The 27,890-nt window shown below is 36.7% G+C and overlaps 1 protein-coding gene across 16 annotated transcripts in view; it reads right to left on the bottom strand.

Annotated features, from left to right (window-relative positions):
* Window positions 1–681: 681 nt before the first annotated feature.
* Window positions 682–27,890, bottom strand: part of Eip63E (cyclin dependent kinase Eip63E) — a 733,437-nt gene continuing 706,228 nt past the window's right edge. For all 16 annotated transcript variants that reach the window (XM_067787451.1, XM_067787449.1, XM_067787458.1 and 13 more), the window contains one exon: window positions 682–1,177. In XM_067787451.1, the coding sequence (XP_067643552.1) occupies window positions 1,113–1,177 (65 nt within the window). In that variant the 3' untranslated portion in view covers window positions 682–1,112. The remainder of the gene's footprint in view (window positions 1,178–27,890) is intronic.

Raw genomic sequence — 27,890 nt, 5'->3', positions numbered from 1 at the left:
CATTGGATTTTCTAGCAGTGCATTTTTCGCAATGCTTACGCTGTTAACTACTATATCATAATATTGATTATTATATGTATTTAAATAGCAAGACAGGCTCGTATTGCTTTAGTTCTGTTGAACGAGCCTTAAAATATTCCACACAATTTGGATTGGAAACATGTAGTATATACATACATATGTGTACCCAATTGTGTGTAAAATAAATAGCAATAAAAAGACTTTACTAAGAGCCAAAAAACAAAGCGTGCAGCAGGACGGCAGTCATATGGCTGAGTGGATAGAGGCATCTGCTTAACACCAGTATGAATGCAAAAGATTTCGAGTTCATAACTCAGCACACAAAAAGCTAGCCGATGAATAAATAAATGTATTCAGAAACATGTCCCAGTAAGCATCGCTGTGTGCAAATTTTGTCATTTTTCTCTAATATCAAAAATATAAAACATTTAAAGACATAAGAGCCTACCTCGCTAATTAATTACGTTTCGAAATTTGCGGTCAGTATTCTGTTGAATTTTTTCGCATGTAGTTTTCAAAAATATTTAGTGCTCATGTTAACAATTTGTATTTAATTATTTTTAATAACTTTTTTCTTTTACTACTATAATTGATTTGTGATATTTTGTAAGTTTTCTTAATGTTGTGTTCTTGTTGTTAAATTATATCTAGCTTTTCCCATTTTTGATTTTTTTGTTTGCAATTTAGTTAAGTATTTACATTTCTTATTTTTAAATCCGCATATTTGTCCGAATTGTATTTCTCTTTGTTTTTATTTTGCTATTGTTTTTTGCGTGTTTTACAAAGTCACTTTAGTTATTTTACTTAGTACAATTTGCGTTATAGCTTTTTAGTTATCTATTAACTTTCTTTTCAAAGTTTAGTTGTTTTATCGCTTTCATCTTTTGCATTACGACTTAAATTATTACAAATTATTACAAAATAAAAAATAAAATACATAAAAATGTTACTGATATAAATTTTAACAAAAATGAAGTTTACATTAAAAAAAAAATTAAAACTGTTTTTGTATTATATAACTTATGCATTTATGGCTGTTGATGCTAACAATAGAAACGTACACCATCCACCGAAAGGACTTGCTTTAATTTTCATTTATTTTGCCGATTCGGTTCAGGAAACAAGTGCACTCCTTCAACGGTAAATATTGATGTTTCTGTAAGAGAAAGAGAAACAAAGACCGAAATTTATAATGGCATATTTTAAAAAGGGGATAAGCAAAAAAATAAAACAAAAATAGAAATCAACGTGGGGGACATCTATAAGTTCTAATTTTTTTAAAGCATCGTTGCTACAAAATCTGCTGACTTTTATATTTTGAAGATTTACCTATGAACAGATTAAGTCCGTGCTTCCCTTCTCGCCGTGCTCCTTAAAAATTTCCCTACAGATTGGAGGAACGGGACATAACCTACATGTTTTATGCCAACTACGAACGGCATCTGCCAGACAGATAATTTTTCACTGAGAAGCTTTCATTGCAGGAATACACTCGTAGTGTTTAGTAACTGCCAAGGGGCGACCCCGCCTAGAAAATCTTTTTTTCTAAATATATATACAGTCGCGAATAACATCCCATCTACCGCATCCTGTATAATGGCGACCTCCGCCTGGACGACGCTGTAGTGATCGCGCAGCTTAAATTTCCTTCTGACACCGAGCTTAGGGTGAAATACTCCACCCCCATTACTCTCGTGTGGTATAAATCCATTGTTGAACAGGTCAACAAACTTCTTTCCTATGTTAATTCCCCAATCTATTCATCTCTTCAGGAAATATGAGTAGTTAATGTGACAACAGGAGGGATGAAGTCGAAACCGGTCAGAATGTTGCAGTGCGCGTAATTCACAAGCTTATATCCCATGCCACAAGAATAATATCAAGGTACTATACCCTGTCAGACACCAGCAGCGGTACTGCCCCTATAGAGAGTGGTTCAGGAATCTCTAACCTTCGCGTTAACAAAAACTGGCTCCGCTTTGATAGGGTTGACAGCTAGTCCGTGACAAAGTTGTCACGATACCCAGATAACCCTGCAAAACATCCTTCAGTTTATTCAGAAATTCACCGCTGATAAAAATTGCCAGGTCATCGGCATAAGCCATCATTTGGCAACCACTATCGTCAAGGTCCCGAAGCAGGTCGTTCATTACTACAATCCAAAGCAAAGAGCACCACTTATCGCGTGCGCCGTCTCACCTTTATCTGAGACTTTGTTGGTTAAAAAGATACTGTATTAGATAGACTGCGGTGGCCGTGGTATTGTGGTAACGTGCTCCGCATACCACACTGGGTTCAAGTACCGTTCAAAGTAAAATCAAAAATGTAGAAAGTTTTTCAATTCGAAAAAAATTTTTGCAATGCGGGGCTTCCCCTCGGCATTGGTTTGGTAAACACACCAAGTGTATTTCCGCTATTAAAAGCTTTTCAGTGAAAATTTGTGTACCTTGCAGCTGCCGTTCGGAGTCGCCGTTGTTTTACGGCGATCCCATCCCGCCAATTTATAGGACAAATTAATAGGAGCATAACGAAAATTCAAATAGAAGCACGGCTAAATTTCCTTTCAGGTAAATCGCGCCTAGATTTTATTTATTTATTTTTTATCAGATCCCAGAGCTCCCTATAATTCGAAGCGCCGCGTTTGGAAAAAAAGCAAATAAACGTTCCTAGCGCCAAGTGCTCCTCGTAGCCGTTTAGTCATCCGACTCAAATGACACACACTGGAGAAGGCGTCAGTCCTACAAAGCTACAGAATACATCCCTGGGAGAAGCGCGATACTCTGTTTTTATTATTAGAAGAGTTCGATGACAATTTTGACAATTAATGGGTTGACACCACCATTTTCAGAGGAAAAGTGGTCGCCACCCTTGTCTAAAGGAAGTATTGTTACAGTAAAAACAACAGAAATAACGAAGCTTTTCCTAATGATTCTTGCCAAGTGATTCAGGCTCAATTTCATGCAGTACTTAATATCATTACCACCGTAATTCAGAGTAGAGGTATGTCCCGATCCCCACCCCGCAGGCACAGCACCTTCGATATCGACGACCTCTTAAACATATTTATATGCTTTGTAGCATATTTAACATTTAAATCGAGCTCATATCAAGTCATCGAACTAAGCTTTTAGTAGCGACTAGCTAATATGATTAGTTACACGCAAGTATGTATGCGGGAAATGCGGCCGCGGTCCGGTCGTTGGTCAGAGTTCGTGATATTGGATATGGGCTTTCTGATTCCAGCAGTCTAGCCTTCTTACCAACGTCGACTTTATCCCTGACAGGACGGACTTTTGTGTGCCAATAACTACTCCCTGTGCAATCTTTAACCCGCATCTCTTACTCCGCATCGGTACAATTGGACCGAACAAAGACGACCGTGGAGACTTAAATATTCCGTTGTCCACCTGTGGTCTGCTCCTGCATAGATGAGCCTCGAGTTAGCTCAGCAAAATTTGGGCGGACACCACCTCTTTTAGGGTAGCAAGAACCTTCTGACGAAATGATTGGGTTCACTAAGGCTCATGTATCAATGGTCGTTAAGGTTTTGACGGGGCACTGTTCAATGGGAATCCATGCGGTACATCTCAATACACTGGAAACCTCATCCTGCTGCAGCTGTATGGATAATGATGAGGTGGAGTCATCGAGTCACTTTATGCTAGATTACCCAGCGACTCACTTGGGTCTCCGGAGGATCTATCCAAGGTTGAGATCTGTCTAATTAGAAACAAGTGAGTTTCCCCTGCCAGGGCAAATTCAAAAGCCACCGGAAAAATTCAAAAGATAAACATCTTTCACTGAAAAAGCCCCCTGCGGGCTTAGAATTTACACGCGGTAGGTATGCCTGTCGTAAAAGCCGACTAAAATCCAAATCACGTTCCTGCACACAACGCAAGGTTTTGTACCTGCGACGTTAGCGCGCTTTCCAACGAAACATAAATAGAATAAGCCTCAGATGTAGTTTCTAGTTTTTAAAAGGCCAAGCTAGCTATTCCCGGTAGTAGCATCCTTGTCCTTATTCAGAAGCCAATAAGACACAAATTAACTTATGTGTGCTTGGCCATTATTCATATAAAATCGTGAAATATGTTTGCATATTCTTATTAACTGATTTAAGTAATAACAATTATGTATATTGAATTAAAATAAATACCAGTGACTAAATTTGATTATGATGAACCAAAAATGACAGACAAATGTCAGGCGTAGCTTTCGAATAATTTGATTTTTTTAGTAATTTTAATGCACTAAAAATGTGAAAAAAACTACTATATTGTATACTCATTCCTAATTTCCTTATTATTACAAATTAATATGCATATATATTTACTCATATGAATGTTTATACAATATTTGCTACAATAATGATTTGTTGCATCATAATGCGAATGTATCAAATGCAAACATTGCAAATGTACAATGAACAAACAAACAAACGAAAATATTCATGAAAACCAGCAGCTGAAATAATTTGGCAGGAAATATGATTGTCTCCATTACGTGGAGATGAATTAAATTGTACTTTCAACAGAAATGGCAAAGCCCCCTCATCCTTTGCAATGCGCGCATGTGGAGTGTGCGGTTTCAAGGCTATGCGCTGCGGTTAGTGAGGCTGACTGAAAAGTGCGGTTTACATTATTTGTTGTTGCGCTCAATTTCAAATCATATTTGCGGCAACTTACATATGTACATACATAAGCATATATATTTATGAGTAAATTTGCTAATCATATTAGCTAGTCGCTATCAAAAGCTTAGTTCAATGAATTTGCATGACTGTCATATACGGTACAAAGCAGCCGCCGTTGTGTGGTGGTACAGCACTTCGGCTTCCACACATAAGGTCTTGTTTTCATGTCCCGGTAAAAGTAACATGAAAAATTTTAAATGTTTTTCTAAGCGGGGTCGCCCTCGCCCACAGTATGGCAAACACTCCGTGTGTATTAGCCATGAAAATTCATCTGCCTTTGAAATGCGGTTCGAAGGTGCCCTCTCGCCAATTTGTTGGGAAAATTAGAAAGAGCACGACGCAAATTGAATGAAAAGTTCGGCCTTAATCTCCTAGCCTGTAAATCGGGCAAGTATTTTTTTTTTAAGCTACAAAAAATTTATATGTGTATAAGAGGTCGTCGATATCAAACGTAGCATGCTTTGCCTGCTGGTGATAAGAATACTACGAAAACTCATGTTACGAGCAAGGACAGTCGCATTTATGCAATGAATTCTAAAACACAGAACAGTCGTTACGGAGTGGGGTATGGGGAGTGCCCTCAACTCTGAATCATGGTGGTCAATGATTTAAGTACTTCACGATATCGAGCCTGAACGACTTGGAAATAGTTATCAGTGAAATTTACGTTGTTTTTTTGCAGTAACGTTGCTTACTCTAGAAAGGGGAATGACCACCCTTCCTCTAGAAATTATGGTGACAACCTACGAATTGTCATCAAAATTCGTCATGAAATACTTTTTTATGAGACTCCAAATCAACAGCGTATTGCGCTTCTCCCAGGCATATATGCTTTCCTGTGGTTATTTTTCTCTACTAACGAGGTTTGCTTGTTGCGGCTCTGTGTAGATAAGGTTCTAAGATGGCGAATCTCTGCATAGTGTTGTAATGTGAATCCGCATAAAGCAGCTGTCTACCCAGATGTTCTAGTTTAGGACATTTCAGCAGCAATTTCATACCGCACTTATAAATTGAGCATTGCAAATAACGCTCAGCTGCCCTTGGGAGGCATTCTCTGGCAATTCTGAGTGCTATAGTCTAGTAAGACTGAAGTCTTCTACAGTGTGCGTCATTTGAGTAGGACGAAAAAACGGGGAGGAGTTTCTATTACAATTATAGTCGTGCTTCTATTAATTTTTCTTATTTGCCACGTCCATACTCCGTTCAAGCATTACATAACATTTCGAGAGCCTCAAAAAAAATAAAAAACCCTTCGTAAAAAAATTTGAAAAAGTAATTTTCTGAAATGAACTGTACCATTGAAACCCACGCTAAATATATACATAACTAGCAGACCAGGCAGACGTTGTTCTGCCCTAAACTTGGCCTATCTACATACATTTTAATAAGCTTTTTCCGTCTATCTCTGCACTACCCCACTACACTTTTTCCTAATCTTTTTATTCACTCCTCCCTCCGTCTTTTTCGCTTCATCTCCATCTTCGTCTCATTCTATCTCTTTCTCAGTCTTCTTCTCTCTTTTCTCTTCTCTCAAGTTTTTCTCCTTCTTCTTCATCTCTTATTGCCAGTCCCAGAGGGTGGTATGTATTTTGTTCCACTCCCACTCAGAGTCGCAGTCTCAGTCCCAGTCCTAGTCCTAATCCCAGTCCGTCTCTGGTATAGTTCCCGGAAAAAAGCATCGTAAATATTAATATAGGCAAATTTATATACGAAATTTCAGGAAAATCGAATAGGACGTATGTAAATAGGTATGTGTGTATTATTAATTCTTGCCTTTATTTCGGCTTCGCATGCATATTTATCAGTTTTGCACGTTGATGCGACTAAATCGATTATCACAATGAACTTTAGAGCTCTCAGCAACAGCTTTCTTTTGATATCCATAGTACACACATTCTAGGGGTATCCGGGTCCATGTTTTGGCCTATATCTCGAGATGCTAGTCACTCAGCGGTGTAAAACTTACTCTGTACTAAAGCATACATCAACAGCTTCAATTTGATACCCATAATGTAAAAAAACATTCTAGGTGTATCCGGGTCCACGTTTTATGCTATATCTCGAGACCCTAGCCTCCCAGTTGTATGAAAATTGTCCTGTACTATAGCATTCATCAACAGTTTTTATTTGATATCTATATTGTATAAACACATTCTAGGGGTACCCGGGTCCACGTTTTATGCTATATCTCGAGACCCTAGCCTCCCAGTTGTATGAAAATTATCCTGTACTATAGCACTCATCAACAGCTTTCATTTGATATCCATATTGTATAAACACATTCTAGGGGTACCCGGGTCCACGTTTTGGCCTATATCTCGAGACCTTTGGCACTCAGGTGTATGAAAATTATTCTGTACTATAGCACTCATCAACAGCTTTCATTTGATATCCATATTGTATATACACATTCTAGGGGTACCCGGGTCCACGTTTTGATCTCAACACCCTATGTTCGTAGCGAAAAACAGGTAGACGTTGGCCGATTCTCAGACCTACTCAATATGCTCACAAAATTTGATGAGAATCGGTTCAGCCGTTTCGGAGGAGTTAAGCCTCTAACACCGTGACAGAAGAATTTTATATACCTATTGAATTTTTTCTAAAAAAAAATCATAACTCCGATTTGGGATTTCAAAATCAACTAACCATCATCTCTCCTTCCTGTATCTTTCCTAAAAATTTCATGGCAATCTTTCTATCCGTCCTCGAGTTATGGAGTGACAATCAAAATGTACACTTCTTTTTATATATATAGATGTTGGGTTACAGCCGAGCTTAGACACCCTACACACCAAGCAACTCTCCGACAAAACTCTTGGCCCGGGCAGATACGGGCAAATTAAACGGGTCTTGGCAAATTAAACGGGTTGAGATTTTGGGATTCCGCTGCCTACTTGCTCTTTGGTTCTGGACAGGTGGACCTCGAATCAGATTAGCAAACGCTGGCATGACACTGCCTTTAGCCGTTTTTCGAGGTATTTCTGGCCTGTTGTGGACCCCAAGCGCTCGGCGGAGCTATAAGAGTTTTCAAAAGCGCATCTATTCTAAATACGTTAATGTTTTTGGAAAATAATTTAAACTGCTTTTGCACTAAGTCGGTAAGCTGAAGGTAATGTTTACCAAAAAAAAATTCTTCTCTTCCAATTTGGGCATCTGTAACCAGAGACATATTTTGCGAATGTGAAAAACTTAAATACATATATTTAGTGTATTATATACTTAAAAGGATTTGTTTGCATATACAAATGTGTAAATACGCAGCTCAAGTATGCTTTCATAATATTTACACAAGTGCTTAAAAGTTCAATAGCAGTTGAGGTAATTAATGAGATAATTTCACATGTACACGAATGCGTATAAATCTATATTTTGCAATAAGCCAATTTTCCAATATTATATGTATATGTCCTATATACATTTTATAAACATGTATACTCATATATATATAAGCGCATACATATCCTGTAAAAGAGCTGTTTAGCTCTGAACTGGTGCACTTCAAGTGCATTCGGAACCAATACTAGTTTGCCTCCAGCAAAAGTAAAAGTAAAACTAAAAGTAAAGGTTGAGAGTAACACGAAATGAAAAAGCAAAAGTAAAAATAAAGTAAAAAGTTAAAGTAAAAGTGAAAGTAACAGCACAAGAAAAAGAGAAATAAAATAATAGTAAAACTAAAAGTAAAATAAAAAGTAAGAGAAAAAGTAAAAGTAAACATAAAAATTAAAATAAAAGTAGAAGCAAAAGTAAAAGTGAAAGTTGAAGTTGAAGTAAAGCTAAAAGTAAAAGTAGAAGCAAAAGTAAAACTAAAAAATGTAAGAGAAAAAGTAAAAGTAAACGTAAAAATAAAAGTAAAAGTAGAAGCAAAAGTAAAAGCAAAAGAAATAGTAAAATAAAAATAATAGTAAACGTAGTAGCAAAATAAATAGTAAAATTAATGAAAAAGCAAAAGTTGAAAAGTAAATGCAAAGCAAAATGGAAGTAGAAGTCACAGCAAAAGAAATAATAAAATTAAAAAAAGTAAAAGTAAAAGTAGAAGCAATAGTAAAACTAAAAGTAGAAGTAAATGTAGAAATAAAATTAGAAGACACAGTTAAAGAAAAGAAAAGTAAAAGTAAAAATAAAAGAAGAAGTGAATGTAAATGTGAAAGTAAAAGAATATATAATATGTGAGGGGTAGAACGTGAAGTAGAAATGGAAAAATTATGAGTAGGGCTCAATCAAAAGTGGAACGGTAGCAAGAAAATAATGGTTGAGAGGGAGGGAAGGGAGGAATATAGATAAAAGAAGGTATCATGAAAAGTTTCTAAAATATTAACTTGGCCAAAGAGATATGTATTGTATTTCTAACAAATCGCACTATGAATTGGATTTTTTGGAACAGTTCCACTTTCCGGAAATAAAAATGTCTTATATAATAATCAGTGAATAAAATAACCCTCAAAATATATTAAGATATATGAATGATCTCAATGATTTTTCAGACAGTATTGTGTGCCATGGAGCTTTTATCTGATAAATTGAGAAAAATATGACAAAAAACCCTTTTTTTAAAAATCGGTTCAGAAAATGTCTAATGGGAGATCAAAATATACCCGCTCACCAAATTTCATCAACATATCTAAAAATTTAGGGACTAGTTTGCGTTCAAAGCAGACAGACGGACATGGCTAAATCAACTCAGATCGTCGTCTTGATCATTTGGGTAAGCTTTTTGGTGGGTCTATCTCTTCTCCCTTAAGGATTTTCAATTTCGAGACTCGTGAAAAACTCAATATACCATTTTTTTCATGAAAGGTATAAAAACGAAAAAATTTGAAAATTCCAAACAATTTTACGAAAATTTTGAACTTTTTATTTAGTTTTCTAGATTTTTCGAATAGGCAGTTTTGTAGCCCAATCACTTTAAGTCTGACAACGTAAAAGTTATAGGTCTCTTAAAATTGGTTTTTGACATTTTTTTCCAAAAAACGGAAACAATTTTCACATTTCATTTGGAAATAAATTTTAAAACAAACTTTAGACAAAAATTTCAAGACGCAAATTTTGTGAGACCTTTAACCTAATGAGGAACCTATTATTTTGCTTAATTATGTACGTCTCCAAAACGTGCTGGCTATTAAAAAAAACTTCTTCGAAAAATAAGCTCTTAAAAGGTTCTACATTGAAAAAAACTTGTAAAATCAAGGGAAGAATAAGTCAATTCCACCGAGATTTTTGTCAATTTTTATCCATCGCAAATAGCTGTGCATGTTGTTGATTTTGAATTAACCATTTTAACAGTGTAATCAGCAAAAAAAAAAGTTTTAAAAAAATTTTATATTAGGAACTTTTAACAAATTTATTGACGTTGCTTTTTCCAGGCCTTGATCCAAGATTTTTCAGTGTGGTAGGCACAGCACGCTACCATCACACTATGGTGATCGCCTAGCTCTGCTCTGCTAAAAAAACAATTAATAATGTCATCCTAAGAATACCAATTAAGACTGTTAAAATAAGAGATTTATATCAACATTAGAATAACAGTGGCTGTTGAAATGGCAGATATTTCTGTGGCACCAATGTCATAAGTTCAAAGTGGTGAGCACAGGTTTCTCTTTAGAATAAGCTGATGCATTTGATAATATTGTCAGTTCAAAAAAAATTTTTTTTTTTTTTTCAATTAAATAAATAAAAAAAATGTGGTCTTTAGCTTTAACATTAAAGTACGTGTATTTAGAATATGATATGAAAAAGGTTAAATTAAAAACTCAAGCGCATGCGTCGGCTTTTCTTTACCATTTCATCTAAAATTTCATCAACGGTAACAATTTCATCACGTGGATGCTTAGTGATGCCCAGCCATTCAATCGATTTTCACTCATCGTGCTTCTAAATTAGTTTTTAATCAGCCTAAAAGTTGAAAAAGATCTCTCGTTCGTTGCCGTTGTTACTGGAAGCGTACACAAGATTTTCAACAACATGCGAACATTAGGAAAAGCCACAGAATCGCATTCCTGTAATATTAATCATAGATAAATTGATGACAAAAAAAACCGAAGTACCTCCTTCAGGAATAAGTACAATACATGCTTTTTGAGCCTATGCATGAGATCTAACGTAAACGTATATAAAATTCAAAAGAAAGAAACTGATCGAATAGAAAAAAATTTAATTTAAAAAAGTCATATCTACACGGAAAAAACACTAATGTGTTTTTTACATTTTAAAATGTGAAAAACACATTCTTTTTTCATTTATCAAATAATTTAAATTTTACATTTTTGAAATGTGTTTTTGATATGAAAAAAAAGTAGATATTACATTATAATAATGTGTTTTCCACATGGAAAATAATGTCAAATTTGCATTATATTTCAAAATAGGAAATGTATACTTCGAAAAAATGCTGTAAATTTAACATTATTTAAATGTGGAGAATAAAATGAAAGCACGAGAATTGGTATCGTTTAGTTCGGAAAATAAACAGAACCATAAGCAATGTTTATATGTAGCTTGTCGCCGTGACGTAAGGGCAGAAGAATTATGCAAATAATCAGACGCATGTAGTTATCATATTTGCCTTTTCGTTCCGATGAATGTAATCGCGGTTGAGGCAAACGAGCAAACGCCTGAATTGATTATATTCACGCATGCAATAAGTTGGTTGATTTTAAATCAATGTCGATTATGTTCGTTTAAGCAAGTTGGATCATTGAACACGATCATGTTGCCGTTGTTGCCGAACGTTGTTGTGTTCGATTTTTGCTGTTCTCTGATGTGTATATAGATGGTCGTTAGGCAAATTTACAAGGAAACTTCTTTATGAAATTATAGTAAAAGTTAACATGTACATTGGTATATTTAATAAATTGCAGAATCATTATGAAACAGAATATGATTAAAATATATAGGTGTTCACTTCGTACACACATATGCTTTCATATTAAAAATATAATATCACCAACAAAGTAAATAAGTAGCAGAATTATAAAGAAATTTATTAACATAGACATAAAACATCAAATATTTGAATTGTAATGACCTAAAAAATCAAATAATCCGGAGGCAAGGGGGGGGGGGGGGGGGGGGGGGTTTAAACCCCCAAAACCCCCCGTCGCTACGCCCCTGTCGTACGGTAGGGAATAGAAGAATAGTACGCTATTTTCAGACCACCATAATGCGACACATTTTGCCGAAAAACTGGCAATCCAAAACCTACAAACTTGACTTGTTGATTCGTAACATGAACGAAACCAGTTATATTCTGTTTAATTTCTCTTTTTACTGCACGAATTTCCTATGGCTGTGAATAAAAATATATATGCAAACACTTGCTGTAGGTGAAAAACTAACTTTGCATTAATTATTTTATGTCAGCATGCCTTAAAATACAAATAATTATGCCAACTAATGGAATGTTTGTAATAATAACAAAATATTGCATTGAATGTGTTTTTATGCAGCTATGGCAGTATATTTATTTGTTTTTCTGCAGCTTTAACTTTTCAAATTCTACGCACCAATAAAAACATAAATACAAGCACAAAATTTACTATCAAATATTACCGTTTTGATTACAGTTTTACAACTTGATGGTATATGCAAATTATTGGATGTCATTTAATTAAATATTTAATGGGAATGCATTCTGAATTAGATTTTTTTATGCATGCGAAATGAATGTAAACGATTAAGCCAATGTCAAATACAGAATAGTTGAGGTTATATATGGCGGATTCATTTTCCGAGAAAGCAGCATATAGGCAGCAAATTTTCGTGCTATCGAAAGCATCTTTAAATCGACGATGTAGTGATGTGTGGTATTTCTTTTCACCATCTTTTTTCAATTTGTTTCAAAGCGAAAATGTGCTCCGTGGCAGGTTTACTGGGCGTGAAGGACCAATAAAATGGAATACTGATTCCGCGGTAGTTAACGCGAATCGGGATCGGCATCTTCCCTGGGTGCTTCCTTGCTAACTTCGGCCAAGAGGGCAGATAGTATTTCCTCCATAATGTATTCAAGCTCTAAACATAGGTAACTATGTCACCATTTTCTATGGCAATTCACCCCATGATTGAAATGCTATTATGTTAGCTATAAGCTCAAAATCCTCACATCCAAGTCTTTCTGCATCTACATGTTTATTTTAGAAAAGATGTCTGGCAGCCTAATCCAACTTACGACTGCATTTACACACTCCTCTCGTTGCTTTCGAACTCAATGCGGTCTGAAAACGGCGTCCTGTTTTGGCATTCCTTACCATACGATATGCTGCAATTCTAATATTTTTCTTGCAGTCAGGCTCGGAATGGGAATAGGGATCGACCTCTTTAAAAAAATGTAATTTATAGTGCGATTTGCTCGAAATTCCTCTTCAAAGAGAACCCCTGGCCAAGGTGATATTTGAGAAACTTTTCTTTTCTGAAAGTGGACTAGAGCCCGACCTATTGCACTAAAGCTTCGCAGCTGGGTTGTAAGTTTTAGTTGCATATGTGAATCCATGAGGATTTTAATGAGGGGCGGCGGTTAACAAGATCTCTAGGGAAAGGGAGAGTTATACTAAAAGCTAGGAGCGGAAAAGATAAGAGTGGGAACTGGAAGAATATCCAAAACTTAATTTGGAGAAGCTACATTAAAAATATGTCTCTGTTTAGTGGGAGAGTATGTACAACACAGGGAGGAATATTATGATTCAGGAGAATAACTCAAATACCCGTCTAAGTATCTCTTATATTATATATAAAAATTTGCGATTCTAAAAATTGTAACTACGTTAATTTCATATTGAATTTGGCTGGTCAGGTGAAGCATTTATTCAATATTAGAGGAAAATGAGGGGAGAGAGGTATATGGAGTGAAAGAGTAGCAGTGGAAGTGGGACTAGGAGTAGGTGCGCGAATAGCAATAGTAGTGTCAGAAGGAGTGGAAGTGGGAGTGGAGGTGGGAGTTAGAGTTGTAGTTGGAGTAAAATGGGTTTGGATGTGGGTAAATTTAATATGGGATGGACAAAATTAGAAGAAAATTTAAAGATAATGTAGAAGGGAATGGGCTAAAGGAAAGGAAAATAAATGCTTTTATTTTATTTTCCCAGACCCTTTAAATACAGGATACAGAATTGAACGGCGGAATTGTGTTACTTTTTTTTTGACCTAGTGAAGTGTACAGAATGTTGTTGTTGTGTTAGCAGTGCTAAAACCACTCACAAATTCTCATCATAGTCCGCTAACGGAAATCCAAGGAAACTGGCAATCGGGGCGAACCATAGGCAGTTGAAAAGATGGTTGGTATCACATGTGGACACATCACAGGCAGGACGTACATTACGTATGTCGTGGTTGATTCTGGGCAATTAAAAGTTTAACCTGTTACAGTGTCCTGAAGGAAGTTGGGCCAGGGTGAAACGTGTATCGGTTGGTAGTGCGCTTTTTTCTTCTGCAAGTGTTCTAGCAAAGGTGTTTACCGATTCTGTATGGATTTTGCCTATGGCCTCTTCATGCTTGTTGCTGCGTTGGCAGGTGTCGAATCTCATCATTATGGATATGTTCGCTTAACCCTCTTCTAGACAGGGCTAGATCAAGCAGTTATTTACTAGGCTGTCCCGCTTTGTAACAATTCAGTAAAACTGCCTTTCAGCATTTCGTTATGCTCTTTAATGTTGAGCTCTTTGGCCTCACTATGTCGGTGTTGTTCAGGGGTCATAAGGAGACAGCCAATGGCAGTTCTGAATGCAGAACTTTTAAGTGCCTACAGCGTTTTTCAGTATGTGGTTTTAAAAGACCAAGCGACGAAACTGATGACGCGTAGCACATGAGGCACCGGCCAATTGCTTTGTACGTGCTTAGCAACGTTTTTTTATCTTTTCCCCAAGTGCTGCCAGCAAGCGACTTGAGAATTTTGTTGCAGCTTTGGACTTTAGATACAATTCCGGTGGCATGAGCCTTGACGGTGAGAGTATTATCGAACGTTACCCCTAAGACCTTTGGGTGACTGGCGGTCGGTAGCATAACACCATTAAAGTGAATGTCCAATATTTGCGTCATCTGTTCCTTCCACGTCGTAAAAAGAGTGGCCGTGGATTTTGTCGGTTATATTGCCAGATTGCGCGAGGTGATGAAACTAGAAAGGCTGGGGAGATAGTTGTTTATTTTAAAAAATAAATTCATCTATCGGAGTCCCGTTGCCATTATCGTGCAGTCGTCGGCATAGGAAAAGATTGTAACTTCTTCTGGTGGGGAAGGGCGCTTTGATATTTAGAAATTAAACATTATCGTACGATGAAACGTTTTATAAAAGTCTGCCTTTATACCTTAGGATGGGACGATTTGGACAAAATGGAACAAATTTCGTTTAGAGTAACTAAATCGTCATCCGATATTTAAAATAGATATGCTATTCCTTTTGTCTTGAAGAACTCGGTAATCCCTGCTAATGCCCTTTTGAGCTCCGAAGTATTCTGCACGTATTTGGTTAAGAAATACCGAATAGTATCAAATGAAAGTAACAGAAGTTAAGGAAAATTTCATCGAGGTTTTATACAACTTGGCATATTATTTAAAAATTTTCAAGTGGCTAAATATTTTGTTCTTCTTGTTTGCTTCATTAAGGAAACGATATCTAATATATAAAATTCTTCTGTCAGGGTGTTAGAGGCTTAACTCCTCCGAAACGGGTGAACCGATTCTCATCAAATTTTGTGAGCATATTGGTTAGGTCTGAGAATCGGCCAACGTCTACCTTTTTTTCGCTACGTGCCTAGGGTCTTAATATCAAAACGTGGATCCCTGTACCCCTAGAATGTGTTTATACAATATAGATATCAAATGAAAGCTGTTTATGAGTGCTATAGTACAGGATAATTTTCATGCAACTGGGAGGCTAGCGTCTCGTGATATAGCCCAAAATGTGGACCCGCGTACCCCTAGAATGTGTTTATACAATATGGATGTCAAATGAAAACTGTTGATGAGTGCTATAGTACAGGATAATTTTCATACAACTGGGAGGCTAGGGTTTCGAGATATAGCCCAAAATATGGACCCGGATACACCTAGAATGTGTTTTTATATTATGGGTATCAAACGGAAGCTGTTGATGTGTGCTATAACACAGAGTAAGTTTTACACCGCTGAGTGACTAGGCTCTCGAGATATATGCCAAAACATGGACACGGATACCCTAGAATGTGTGTGTATTATGGATATCAAATGAAAGCTGTTGCTGAGAGCTCTATATTTCATTGTGATATTCGATTTAGTTGCATCAACCTGGCAAAACTGATAAATATGCATGCGAAGCCGAAATAAAGGAAAGAATTAATAATACCCACATACCTATTTACATACGTCCTATTCAATTTGCCTGAAATTTCGTATATAAATTTGCCTATATTAGTATTTGCGATGTTTTTTTCCGGGAAGTATACCAGAGACGGACTGGGACTGGGATTAGGACTAGGACTGGGACTGAGACCGAGACTCGAAATGGGACTGGAACAAAATACATACCACCCTTTGGGACTGGCAATAAGAGGTGAAGAAGAAGGAGAAAAACTTGAGAGAAGAGAAAAGAGAGAAGGAGACTGAAAAAGAGATAGAATGAGACGAAGATGGAGATGAAGCAAAAAGACGGAGGGAGGAGTGAATAAAAAGATTAGGAAAAAGTGTAGAGAGAGTAAGGCGAAAAAAGTTTATTAAAATGTATGCAGATAGGCCAAATTTAGGGCAGAACAACGTCTGCTGGTTCTGCTAGTTGTATATATTCATGAATAAATTCGAACTACTTTACACCAAATTGTATTTGTGTGTATATTGAACTGCATCTGGTTGGCTTGTAAGCAAATAAATAAATAAAAGAATAAATAAAAACAAAACAATAATTAAATTGTGCAATGAATCCTTAAGCCAAGAAATGGAATTTATTTGTTTACTTCCTAAGTATATGAACTTACTACAATATGACACAGATAAAAGTAAACTTCTATACTTGCAAAACATATTTATGTACATGGCGTCGACGAGAGGAAAGAAACAAATTCTGTGAAGCAGTTTGCACACAATTACCAAAATACAAATAATTTTACCTTGTACAGACAAATTCAAGAGTCGCAAATACTGAAAATGTAGATATTGCAAAGGAGAAGTCATCGAAGCATTAAATGCAAATTGTAAATTACAAAACCTTACCTACTGGCAAAAAATGCCGCACTATTAAAGAGAAAATCGCTACAACTATAACAAAACACTTCTTCAAGCACTTGGAACTAATGAATGAATGAACCAACGAACAAATGAATGGCGACGGATGATAACAATCGTGCCGAAAAAAAAACAATACTTGTTTCAATTGTGTACAGTTACAGACAAAAAAATAGCGCTGAGCTGAGAAACTATAACAATAAGGGCGTGAATAGGAAGATTAACAGAGGAATTATGATTATTGGGCGGGGATAATCTGGAAACTAGTTAGATGCTTCATAGCCTTAAAAGAAATTATACTGCCCACCTATAAAGCGATGTGGAATTAGATAAACGATTCCCCATTATACAACAGTTTCACAAAGTCTGCTGCTGATCGCTGATTGGCGGAGAGTTACAGCGATTGCAATTACATCACTTCCACCTTATTGTAAGACCATAACATAGGATGCATCCAAGGACGACTCTGTCGCATCTTCGCTGGGAGACGCCTGACGGACAACCACTAGTACCAATGTGATGGAAGACATGGGTAAATAGACAATGCCCTGCCTTCGTGACGCTTGCAATGTCTCTTTGCCACGGAGAGTAACGTGGAGGGGTAATAAGCAAGTATACTGCAAAGCTAAAGTCTTAAATGACATATATTTTCCTCAGGTGACCCTAGGTGTACTTTGGATTGTTTGGTTGACTGCTGTGCAGCCGAGCGGCGAGACCGGGCTCAAGTACCGCTCTAGGCGTCATTTGGATACACTTTTTCCAAGAACTATTAGTTATCATATCTATTAATTCACTGCACAATGAGCTTTTTACTTGAACCATTTGGGTAGTGTAATAAACTTGTTGATGTGATTCGTGGAGCACTTTGATAACTCTCTTAGATCGGACAGCACGAAACCACCTAGAGTTCGGTACCTGATATTTTCCTGGGCTGGACATTCGCAGATGAAATAATGGCCGCTTTCTTAAAAAATTCTTGGTTGCAACCCATGTTCATGTCGTTGAAAGGGATTCCCATTCTTTTTGCGGGCGGGCCAAGTGGATATTGTCCTGTATTTGTGGCTGTAGCGGTTTTCCTGAAATTTTATTGATGCAAGCGGTTGATGCACCACGACTGCCTCAATGAGCCCCACGACGCTCCGGCCTTTGGCTGTTAATCCGCCTTTTAATTGCCGTCTATATTCCTGTGACCTAGTATCCGTGGGAGATTAATGGTCGCTGGATTTGCTGCATTGCTCAGCACTTTCTTGCAGTTATCGGCGGTCTTGAAAGACGTAAGTGGTGAATCTAATCAAATTAACTTCGCTTGGCTACCCCAGTGGGTTAGGGGGCTTAGAATATACTATCGGTAGGTATGCCTGTCGTAAGAGGCGACTAAAATACCAAATTTCCAACGCAATTGTCAACCTCACCTACCCGTGGCGAGTCCTGTTTCATTAACAGCCGAGCATCTAGGAGTCGGAGGGCGGTATGGCCTAGAAGGTTTCATGTGGTCATACCAAATCCTTCCCGAGATAGTCGGGCTATTACTTTTATGGTGCTTGGTACCGGAACGTACCGGATCTGCATCCGGCAAAGGACCATCAACATCGATAACACTCCCCAAGGCCTTCGGGGAGTATCCTTATTGCTACGACAACAACAACAGCTTCGCTTGGCTGTCTAATAATGTGCATAGCTATCTATCGTTTACAGAGTTCTCCAACAGGATGCAACAGGCCTTTGCTATTCCTATGTACTCTGCATGAAAGATACTAGCTTAGTTTGAGATATGGAGGAAGAGTGCAACTTCTAGCTGTTCGGAGAAGAAGCATGCTCGTATAAGTTCCCGTCAAAGTTCAATGTAGGCGAAATATTATCTGTTGTCGAATCTATATCAGGTAGCTTTCTTAGGATACCGCTGTATCCATACTGCTTCTCGTTCTAGCATCTAGACTCCCTGAGTCTGACATCAGAGGTACTAGCTGTAAAGCAGCTGGATTAGAATAAGATTTAACGATCTGTTGTACACGATTTAAGCACTGCTGTTGCCCCTGCACAAGCTGCCCGTTGTAATTTGTCTAGTTGTTTATGTTGTTTTCTTGTCCAGGGCTGGCCACCACACTATCGCTACAGACGATAGGATGGGCCTTATAACTGATGTGTAAAGTCACATCGTAAATTTTGGTCTAGTACCTGCTATAGGTCTATCAAAATTTGCATTGGTTTTCAACCAATTTTTTTCCGAAGGGGACTTCCGTAACAAAGAAAATTTGAAAGGCCCTTATCAAAAATCAAAACTACTTAGTTTCTAGAGACCTATACCTTGTAATTTGTTATACTAAAAGCGATTGTGCTAGAAAACAGCAAACCCAAAAAAATTCAGAAAACTTAAAATAAAAAGTTTAAAATTTTTGTAAAACTACCTCGAATTTTCGAAGTTTTTTCAACACGTTTTTAAGTATGGATTGCATGGTTTTAGCAGACATTTTTAAATTAAATATTAAAAATGAGAAAAGAACTTAGTTGACGAAATTTGATAAAAATTACTACTGCTATTTTTCTGTTCGTTGCTGTAACTTAAAAAACTTTAAATTAAATTTTAAAATTTTTTATGATGCTTCGATTTTTGTGCTCACAGCTGTATATATATACATGGAAAAGCAAAATAAAGCAGTAGTGAGCAACATTCCTAGTTTTTTACTTGCTTGTGTTTATAAAGACATGCAAAGCTATTGGAGAGCAGTGGATCGTTAGCAGAAACATTTTTGCCTACTTAATTTGTAAACAACTTTGCTTTCTTTGGTGCTCTCCTAGAAACAACATTTGCACTACAATGCATATTAAAGAACAAAACAACAACAAAATATATCGTTGTTTCAAACGATTTCGGGTTGCAGTTGCTGCCTGGAAGCGAATCATCGTAGCAAGAAAGGCGTTGCTGTTTACATATTCACACGCGGAAGTTACGTATACGCCCCGTATAACCAACGCATCACTACATAGATCAGTGTCATTCATAGCACAAAAACCTACATTCAAGAGTACAATATAGCAAATGCCTGACAAACAATTCGCGCTGCACACACCAGTGTAACACTACACACACACAGATACATACACATGCACTACATATTGCTTTCCTTTTGTGGAACCATTATAGGTACCAAACATTTTGGTGAATGTTATCGGCCACACCACATGTTTTGTGAGTGTTTACGACAGTTTGTAAATTCGTTCGAATTTCATTTGATTCTGCTCGCATTTGGTAGCATTGTTTTGTGCGACTACAAGGATTTAGAGCAATTGTCATTGCAATGTTATAGCAAGCAAATAATTGCCGTGAAAATGTATGAAATTTTCCCAGCAATCGCCATATAAAACTGCCACTGCAATCGATGCTAATGCAGAATGGCGTCGTTAGAATTGTGTTGCTCGACTTCATTTAAGAATGGTGCCATTGCAACGCTGCATCTAAGTGCCTTCTTTTAGTACTTTTAATTACAGTCATATAATTGTTGAAATGAAGTGCCTTATTCTGTGGATTTACTGATGATTTGTGGTAATGATAAAATAGCACTTTGGTTTTATGCATTACATGTTTTATGTAAAATTTCGTGTTAAAGGGTCCCTCTACGCTACAACAGCACAAATTTATTGAGTGTATCATACTCCTAATGCATACAGCTGATTATTGATTATACCATAAGAATACACCTAGGCCTTAATATGAAAATTTTTAGCATGAAGCTTTACGGTAAAAGATTACAGTAATTCGTTAAGAAGCATATTTACCCGGCATTGGACTTAGATTGCTGAGCAAATCACACAAAGATTAAATAATAAAAGTTGAACTGACCGGTCAATAAAAACCTCACATAAACTATATGAACCCATAGTGTTACCAGAAATTGTTTGACGATCAAACGGAAAAGCCCCAATTAGGTACCGGGACTAATGTTATAGAAAAACTCCGTCCTCTCGGCAATAAATATGTAGAAATTTTCTAGGACCTTGCTTAATTGCTGCTAATTTAAATCCGGCAACTCTGCTGCCCATAGTAGCTGCACTCTTAACCTCGCGAGCTTAGGACATGAACACAGAATGTGCTGAACCGTTACTTCCTGCGGCTCGCACTTACTACATCCACTGTTACTAACTAGGCCTTACTTTTAAGCATATGACGCTAGAAGGCAGTGGACCAGTTAGTATGTCCATCGTGAGCATTAAGTCTTGTCTCTATAGAGATTATATAATCAATTACGTTTTTATAGCTCGAAGTTTTCAAATGATGGAAAATTGGGTCACTCACTACTTTATAGCACAGTGAGCCAGGAACGAAAAATCCAAATCAAGGAAGAATAAACAATGGCTGCAATATGGTGCCTAAAGAAGTAGAGGTTTCATTTCTACGTATCCACATGCCCTTTTCCATTAGAAGGAGCACCATACCCGGCTTTTTGTATAGATAAGCTATGCTTCATAAACAGTTATCTACTTCTTTTCTGCAGCTTTTTTACCTCAATTTATTCAGAATGGCGTGGATGACGTGTTGCTTCCGACTAAAGTAAAAAGATTTTGCAAGGAAAAAAATTATAGATATTTTTTACGGGAGAAAATCGGTAGTGACTACCGAAAAGAAACGGAACTCTCGACAGTAAAAAAAAAATGTATGTAACCATTTTTAATCCATTCGTCCATCTATCCGCCAGCCTTTCCCTCTGAACACTCATCGTCACATGTCCTTTTGCAATAAATCTCTCTAAAGTGAACGAAGTCGCTATATAACCACGCCCTCTTTACAAATATCGAATATTTCTTCTAAATAAAATTATTCTATGTTTTAATACCTACTGAGCTATTATCTTCAAGGTTTGTCTACGTAAAGCTTACGAAATCTGCCAAAGTTTAAATGAAATAGGCGTAGCAGCGCGTACTTATTAAAAAAGGTTATCGTAAGGTTTAGGTAGCAATATCTTCAGACTTATTTGGGATCAAGTGACGAAATTTGGCGCGCATCTTCTCTTATCAAAGAGGACCTGCTTTAAGAAAATCAAAATCGGTAGCGACACTCGAAAACGATTAAAGATATAGTATTGAAATTCGGTATGCATCTTCGTTGTCCCATGGAGAGTTGTCCTAGATAAAATGTGACGAAAATTGGTGGAAAATCGCGCCAATTTTCTAATAAATGAATGTAAAAAACTTATGGGGATGAGGCTTCTGACGTAAGGCTTACTTTCAATGTTTTTTCTTTAGAGGCTACCGATTTTTAAGGTTGACCCAAATCGGTGGAGATAACCGAATAAAGGGAAGTGCCTAATGTTATTGAGCAAAGCGGCATAGAAAAAAGGTTATGCTGACTTCTCTCTGACCGGTTCAACCTAACAGACAATTACTTGCTGCACCTCCTCAAGCCCTTTAATGATATCCGGTCGCATATAACTCAGCTATTTAACATGATCAATAAAATAAAATGAGAAAAAGTATTAAAATAACCCAAAATAAGTCCAAAATTATTTCGAAATAGTGGGGAGATAATCCTGAAATGACGCTGAAAAGATCTTGAAATAGTACCAAAATTAGCTCGAAACATTGCAGAACAGAGTCGTAAACCGAGATTATTTTGAGGTAGTTCCCAATAGATACCAAAAACTTGTCCAAAACGGTCCCCAAAGTATCCGAAGACAATCCTAAAAAATATCCAATGGCCAGGAGATAGCGCCAAAATAATCGGTACCGAAACAAAAGTGAATCGAAAAAACTATAGATTGCGCAGAATTGGTTCTGGAAATGATTCCTGAAATATGATTTCAAAGAAGTTCGTAAGGTTTCTAAGTGAATCAGAAAAAGTTCCCAAAATATTCTGCGGAAGGGAGAATAAAATCTGAGAAATAATTTTAAAGGGGTTAGTATCTAAAAAACATGCTTACATGCTTGATGAGCTATCAATTTGAAAAAATGAATTCATCGATTCTTTCAAGAAGGGTATTCTCCCTGTCTAGAATCCATAGAAAACGTAGAAAGTTTCACATTTTACTGTCAAAAGTTTTCTACACGCAACAAAAAAAAAAAAACATTTGTGAAAAAGTTTCTACGGTTTCTGCATATATTTTCTCTACTCAAACCCATATATATTTGAATTTAAAATTTATAATTTTGACTAATTTTTTAAAAACTGAAATTAAAAAATTCAAGAAAAAATGTTTCATGCAGAAAATATGCATTTAATATTTCATCTTCGCCGCTAATTACATTTTTAAATCTACACTTTCTTCCGATACCAGACTGCGAGAATTGCCCTAATATAAATCTTATTTTGAGGAAATTGTTGAAAATGCTTTAAAAATAATAAATATTGCAACGAGTTTTCATACAAGAGTATTCACAATTTTCATTTCTCGCAATTAATGAAATAGAAATTTATTTATCATAAGTTTGTGTATTTAGTGAAAAAGATAAATATAAAGGGTATTCTCTCAGTATAGAAAACATAGGAAGCTTTCCATTTTATTGACAAGAGTTTTCTACACGCAACAACAAAATACATACGAGAAACAAGTATGTTGAAACTGCATTTTTAGTTAGAAAAACATAAACTTCATATGCGCATCAGTTTTCTAAACATGTTTAATACGTAAATTTTACATTTACCCTGAAAAAAAGGCGATTAGTCTAGGATGAGTCTGGACTGATCCGCAAAGGAATATGCGACTAATGCCAGTTTTGATCTTTTTGTATACGTTGAACTATTCCCTTTTGTTTGAGCATGTCCTATGAAGGGACTAATTGTACCCATTTATACTGTAACGGGAACGATAGGACCAATCTCTTTTTATACCCAACTAGCAGACCAGGCAGACGTTGTTCTGCCCTAAATTTGGCCTATCTGCATACATTTTAATAAGCTTTTTCCGTCTAACTCTGCCCTACCCCTCTACACTTTTTCCTAATTTTTTTATTTACTCCTCCCTCCGTCTTTTTCGCTTCATCTCCATCTTCGTCTCATTCTATCTCTTTCTCAGTCTCCTTCTCTCTTTTCTCTTCTCTCAAGTTTTTCTCCTTCTTTTCGTCTCTTATTGCCAGTCCCAGAGGGTGGTATGTATTTTGTTCCACTCTCACTCCGAGTCGCAGTCTCAGTCCCAGTCCTAGTCCTAATCCCAGTCACAGTCCGTCTCTGGTATACTTCCCGGAAAACAGCATCGTAAATATTAATATAGGCAAATTTATATACGAAATTTCAGGCAAACCGAATAGGACGTATGTAAATAGGTATGTGGGTATTATTAATTCTTGCCTTTATTTCGGCTTCGCATGCATATTTATCAGTTTTGCCAGGTTGATGCGACTAAATCGAATATCACAATGAACTTTAGAGCTCTCAGCAACAGCTTTCATTTGATATCCATAATACACACACATTCTAGGGGTATCCGGGTCCATGTTTTGGCCTATATCCCGAGACCCTAGTCACTCAGCGGTGTAAAACTTACTCTGTATTATAGCGCACATCAACAGCATCAATTTGATACCCATAATATAAAAACACATTCTAGGTGTATCCGGGTCCATGTTTTGGCCTATATCTCGAGACCGTAGTCACCCAGCGGTGTAAAGCTTACTCTGTACTAAAGCATACATCAACAGCTTCCATTTGATACTCATAATGTAAAAACACATTCTAGGGGTACCCGGGTCCACGTTTTGGGCTATATCTCGAGACCCTAGCCTCCCAGTTGTATGAAAATTATCCTGTACTATAGCACTCATCAACAGCTTTCAGTTGATATCCATATTGTATAAACACATTCTAGTGGTACCCGGGTCCATGTTTTGGCCTATATCTCGAGACCCTAGGCACCCAGGTGTATGAAAATTATTCTGTCCTATAGCACTCATCAACAGTTTTCATTTGATATCCATATTGTATACACACATTCTAGGGGTACCCGGGTCCACGTTTTGGGCTATATCTCGAGACCCTAGCCTCCCAGTTGTATGAAAATTATCCTGTACTATAGCACTCATCAACAGCTTTCATTTGAGATCCATATTGCATAAACACATTCTAGGGGTACCCGGGTCCACGTTTTGGCCTATACCTCGAGACCCTAGGCACCCAGGTGTATGAAAATTATTCTGTACTATAGCACTCATCAACAGCTTTCATTTGATATCCATATTGTATAAACACATTCTAGGGGTACCCGGGTCAACGTTTTGATCTCCAGACCCTATGCTCGTAGCGAGAAAAAAGGTGAACGTTGGCCGATTCTCAGACCTACCCAATATGCTCACAAAATTTGATGAGAAGCGGTTCAGCCGTTTCGGAGGAGTTAAGCCTCTAACACCGTGACAGAAGAATTTTATATACCTATCGAATTTTTTCTAAAAAAAAATTATAACTCAAGAATGGCTAAACCGATTTGGGATTTCAAAATCAATTAATCATCATCTCTCCTTCCTGTATCATTCCTAAAAATGTCATGGCAATCTTTCTATCCGTTCTCGAGTTATGGAGTGACAATCAAAATGTAAACTTTTTTTTATATATATAGATGGGAACGAATGAAGTTTGAATCTCTTTTCGCATCAAAACCTGTTAGATTTGTATGATACGAGGTTATGTACATTCTAAATGAAATATTAAAACTAGGAAAAAAATTTTAGATACATCTATGTAAATAAAGTACTAAGTCACCAACTCATTCCAAGGGATATGGGCGACGACAATGGAACATATGGACCAAGTCATTTATGTTCGGTATTGGGCTCCACATTTTTCTTAAATTAATCGAATTAATCACCTATCATCTTTTTATATTTAATCACTTCTTTGCCGCTTTTATTTATGTTCCTTAAAATGGGCTACATATATTTCAACCTAACTAAACCCAACTGTACCCAAAAGTGACTAGAGGGGATCAGTTATGTCCCAATGTATACAAAAGAGATCAATCGGAGACCGCTCTCTTTAGGGATTAGTCGCACTTTTTTTTTTGCAGGGTAATATTTAACTTTTCGTGCTAAATGGAGGATCAGATCAATTGGTGCGTTCCCTGAATGTTGAATATTTTTTATAGAATACGTGGACTATTTTCTACGTTTACTGCGCTTCCTAGACTGAGAAAATTACCCTACTGAAGAGTTTTTCTGAACCCTGTGACAATATTTTTCAAAAGGCTAATTTAAAATTTCTTCAATACGAAGAGCTCACAACTTTATTATACTCAGTTGAGCAGAGCTCACAGAGTATATTAACTTTGATTGGATAACGGTTGGTTGTACAGGTATCAAGGAATCGAGATAGATATAGACTTCCATATATCAAAATCATCAGAGTCGAAAAAAATTCGATTGCGCCATGTCCGTCCGTCCGTCTGTCCGTTAACACGATAACTTGAGTAAATTTTGAGGTATCTTGATGAAATTTGGTATGTAGGTTCCTGGGCACTCATCTCAGATCGCTATTTAAAATGGACGATATCGGACAATAAACACGCCCACTTTTTCGATATCGAAAATTGCGAAAAATTGAAAAAGTGAGATAATTCATTTCCAAATACGGATTAAGCCATGAAACTTGGTAGGTGAGTTGAACATATGATGCAGAATATAAAATAAGTAAAATTTTGGACAATGGGCGTGGCACCGCCCACTTTTAAAAGAAGGTAATTTAGAAGTTTTGCAAGCTGTAATTTGGCAGTCGTTGAAGATATCATGATGAAATTGGCAGCAACGTTACTCTTATTACTATATGTCTGCTTAATAAAAATTAGTAAAATCGGAGAACGACCACGCCCACTTTAAAAAACATTTTTTTTTTTTTAAATTCAAATTTTAAAAGAAAAGTTAATATCTTTACATAAGTAAATTATGTCAACATTCAACTCCAGTAATGATATGTTGCAATAAAATACAAAAATAAAAGAAGATTTCAAAATGGGCGTGGCTCCGCCCTTTTTTATTTAATTTGTCTAGGATACTTTTAATGCAATAAGTAGAACAAAAATTTACCAATCCTTGTGAAATTTGGTAGAGGCTTAGATTCTAGGACGATAACTGTTTTCTGTGAAAAAGGGCGAAATCGGCCACCCCAGTTTTTATACACAGTTGACCGTCTGTCCTTCCGCTCGGCCGTTAACACGATAACTTGAGCAAAAATCGATATATCTTTACTAAACTTAGTTCACGTACTTATCTGAAGTCACTTTGTATTGGTGTAAAAAATGGCCTAAATCCGACTATGACCACGCCCACTTTTTCGATATCGAAAATTACGAAAAATTAAAAAAATGCCATAATTATATACCAAATACGAAAAAAGGGATGAAATATGGTAATTGTATTGGTCTATTGACGCAAAATATAACTTTAGAAAAAAACTTGGTAAAATGGGCGTGACATCTACCATATTAAGTAGAATGAAATGAAAAAGTTCTGCAGGGCGAAATAAAAACCCTTGAAATCTAGGCAGGAATACTGTTCGTGGTATTATATATATAAATAAATTAGCGGTACCCGACAGATGATGTTCTGGATCACCCTGATCCTTCGATATCTCGAAAACGTCTTCACATATACAACTAAGGGCCACTCCCTTTTAAATCCCTCATTAATACCTTTAATTTGATACCCATATCTTACAAACACATTCTAGAGTCACCCCTGGTCCACCTTTATGGCGATATCCCGAAAAGGCGTCCACCCATAGAACTAAGGCCCACTCCCTTTTAAAACACTTATTAACACCTTTCGTTTGATACTCATATGGTACAAACAAATTCTAGAGTCACCCCTGGTCCATCTTTATAGCGATATCTCGAAAAGGCGTCCATCTATAGAACTTAGGCCCACGCCCTTTTAAAATACTCATTACTACCCTGCATTTGATACTCATATCGTACAAAATAAATTCTAGAGTCACCCCTGGTCCACCTTTATGGCGATATCTCGAAAAGGCGTCCACCTATAGAACTTAGGCCCACTCCCTTTTAAAATTATCATTAACACATTTCAT

This window comes from Eurosta solidaginis, chromosome 5 (genome assembly GCF_040869045.1).
Source record: "Eurosta solidaginis isolate ZX-2024a chromosome 5, ASM4086904v1, whole genome shotgun sequence".
NCBI classification, from domain to species: Eukaryota; Metazoa; Arthropoda; class Insecta; order Diptera; family Tephritidae; genus Eurosta; species Eurosta solidaginis.
This window is presented reverse-complemented; position numbering and strand designations above follow the sequence as displayed.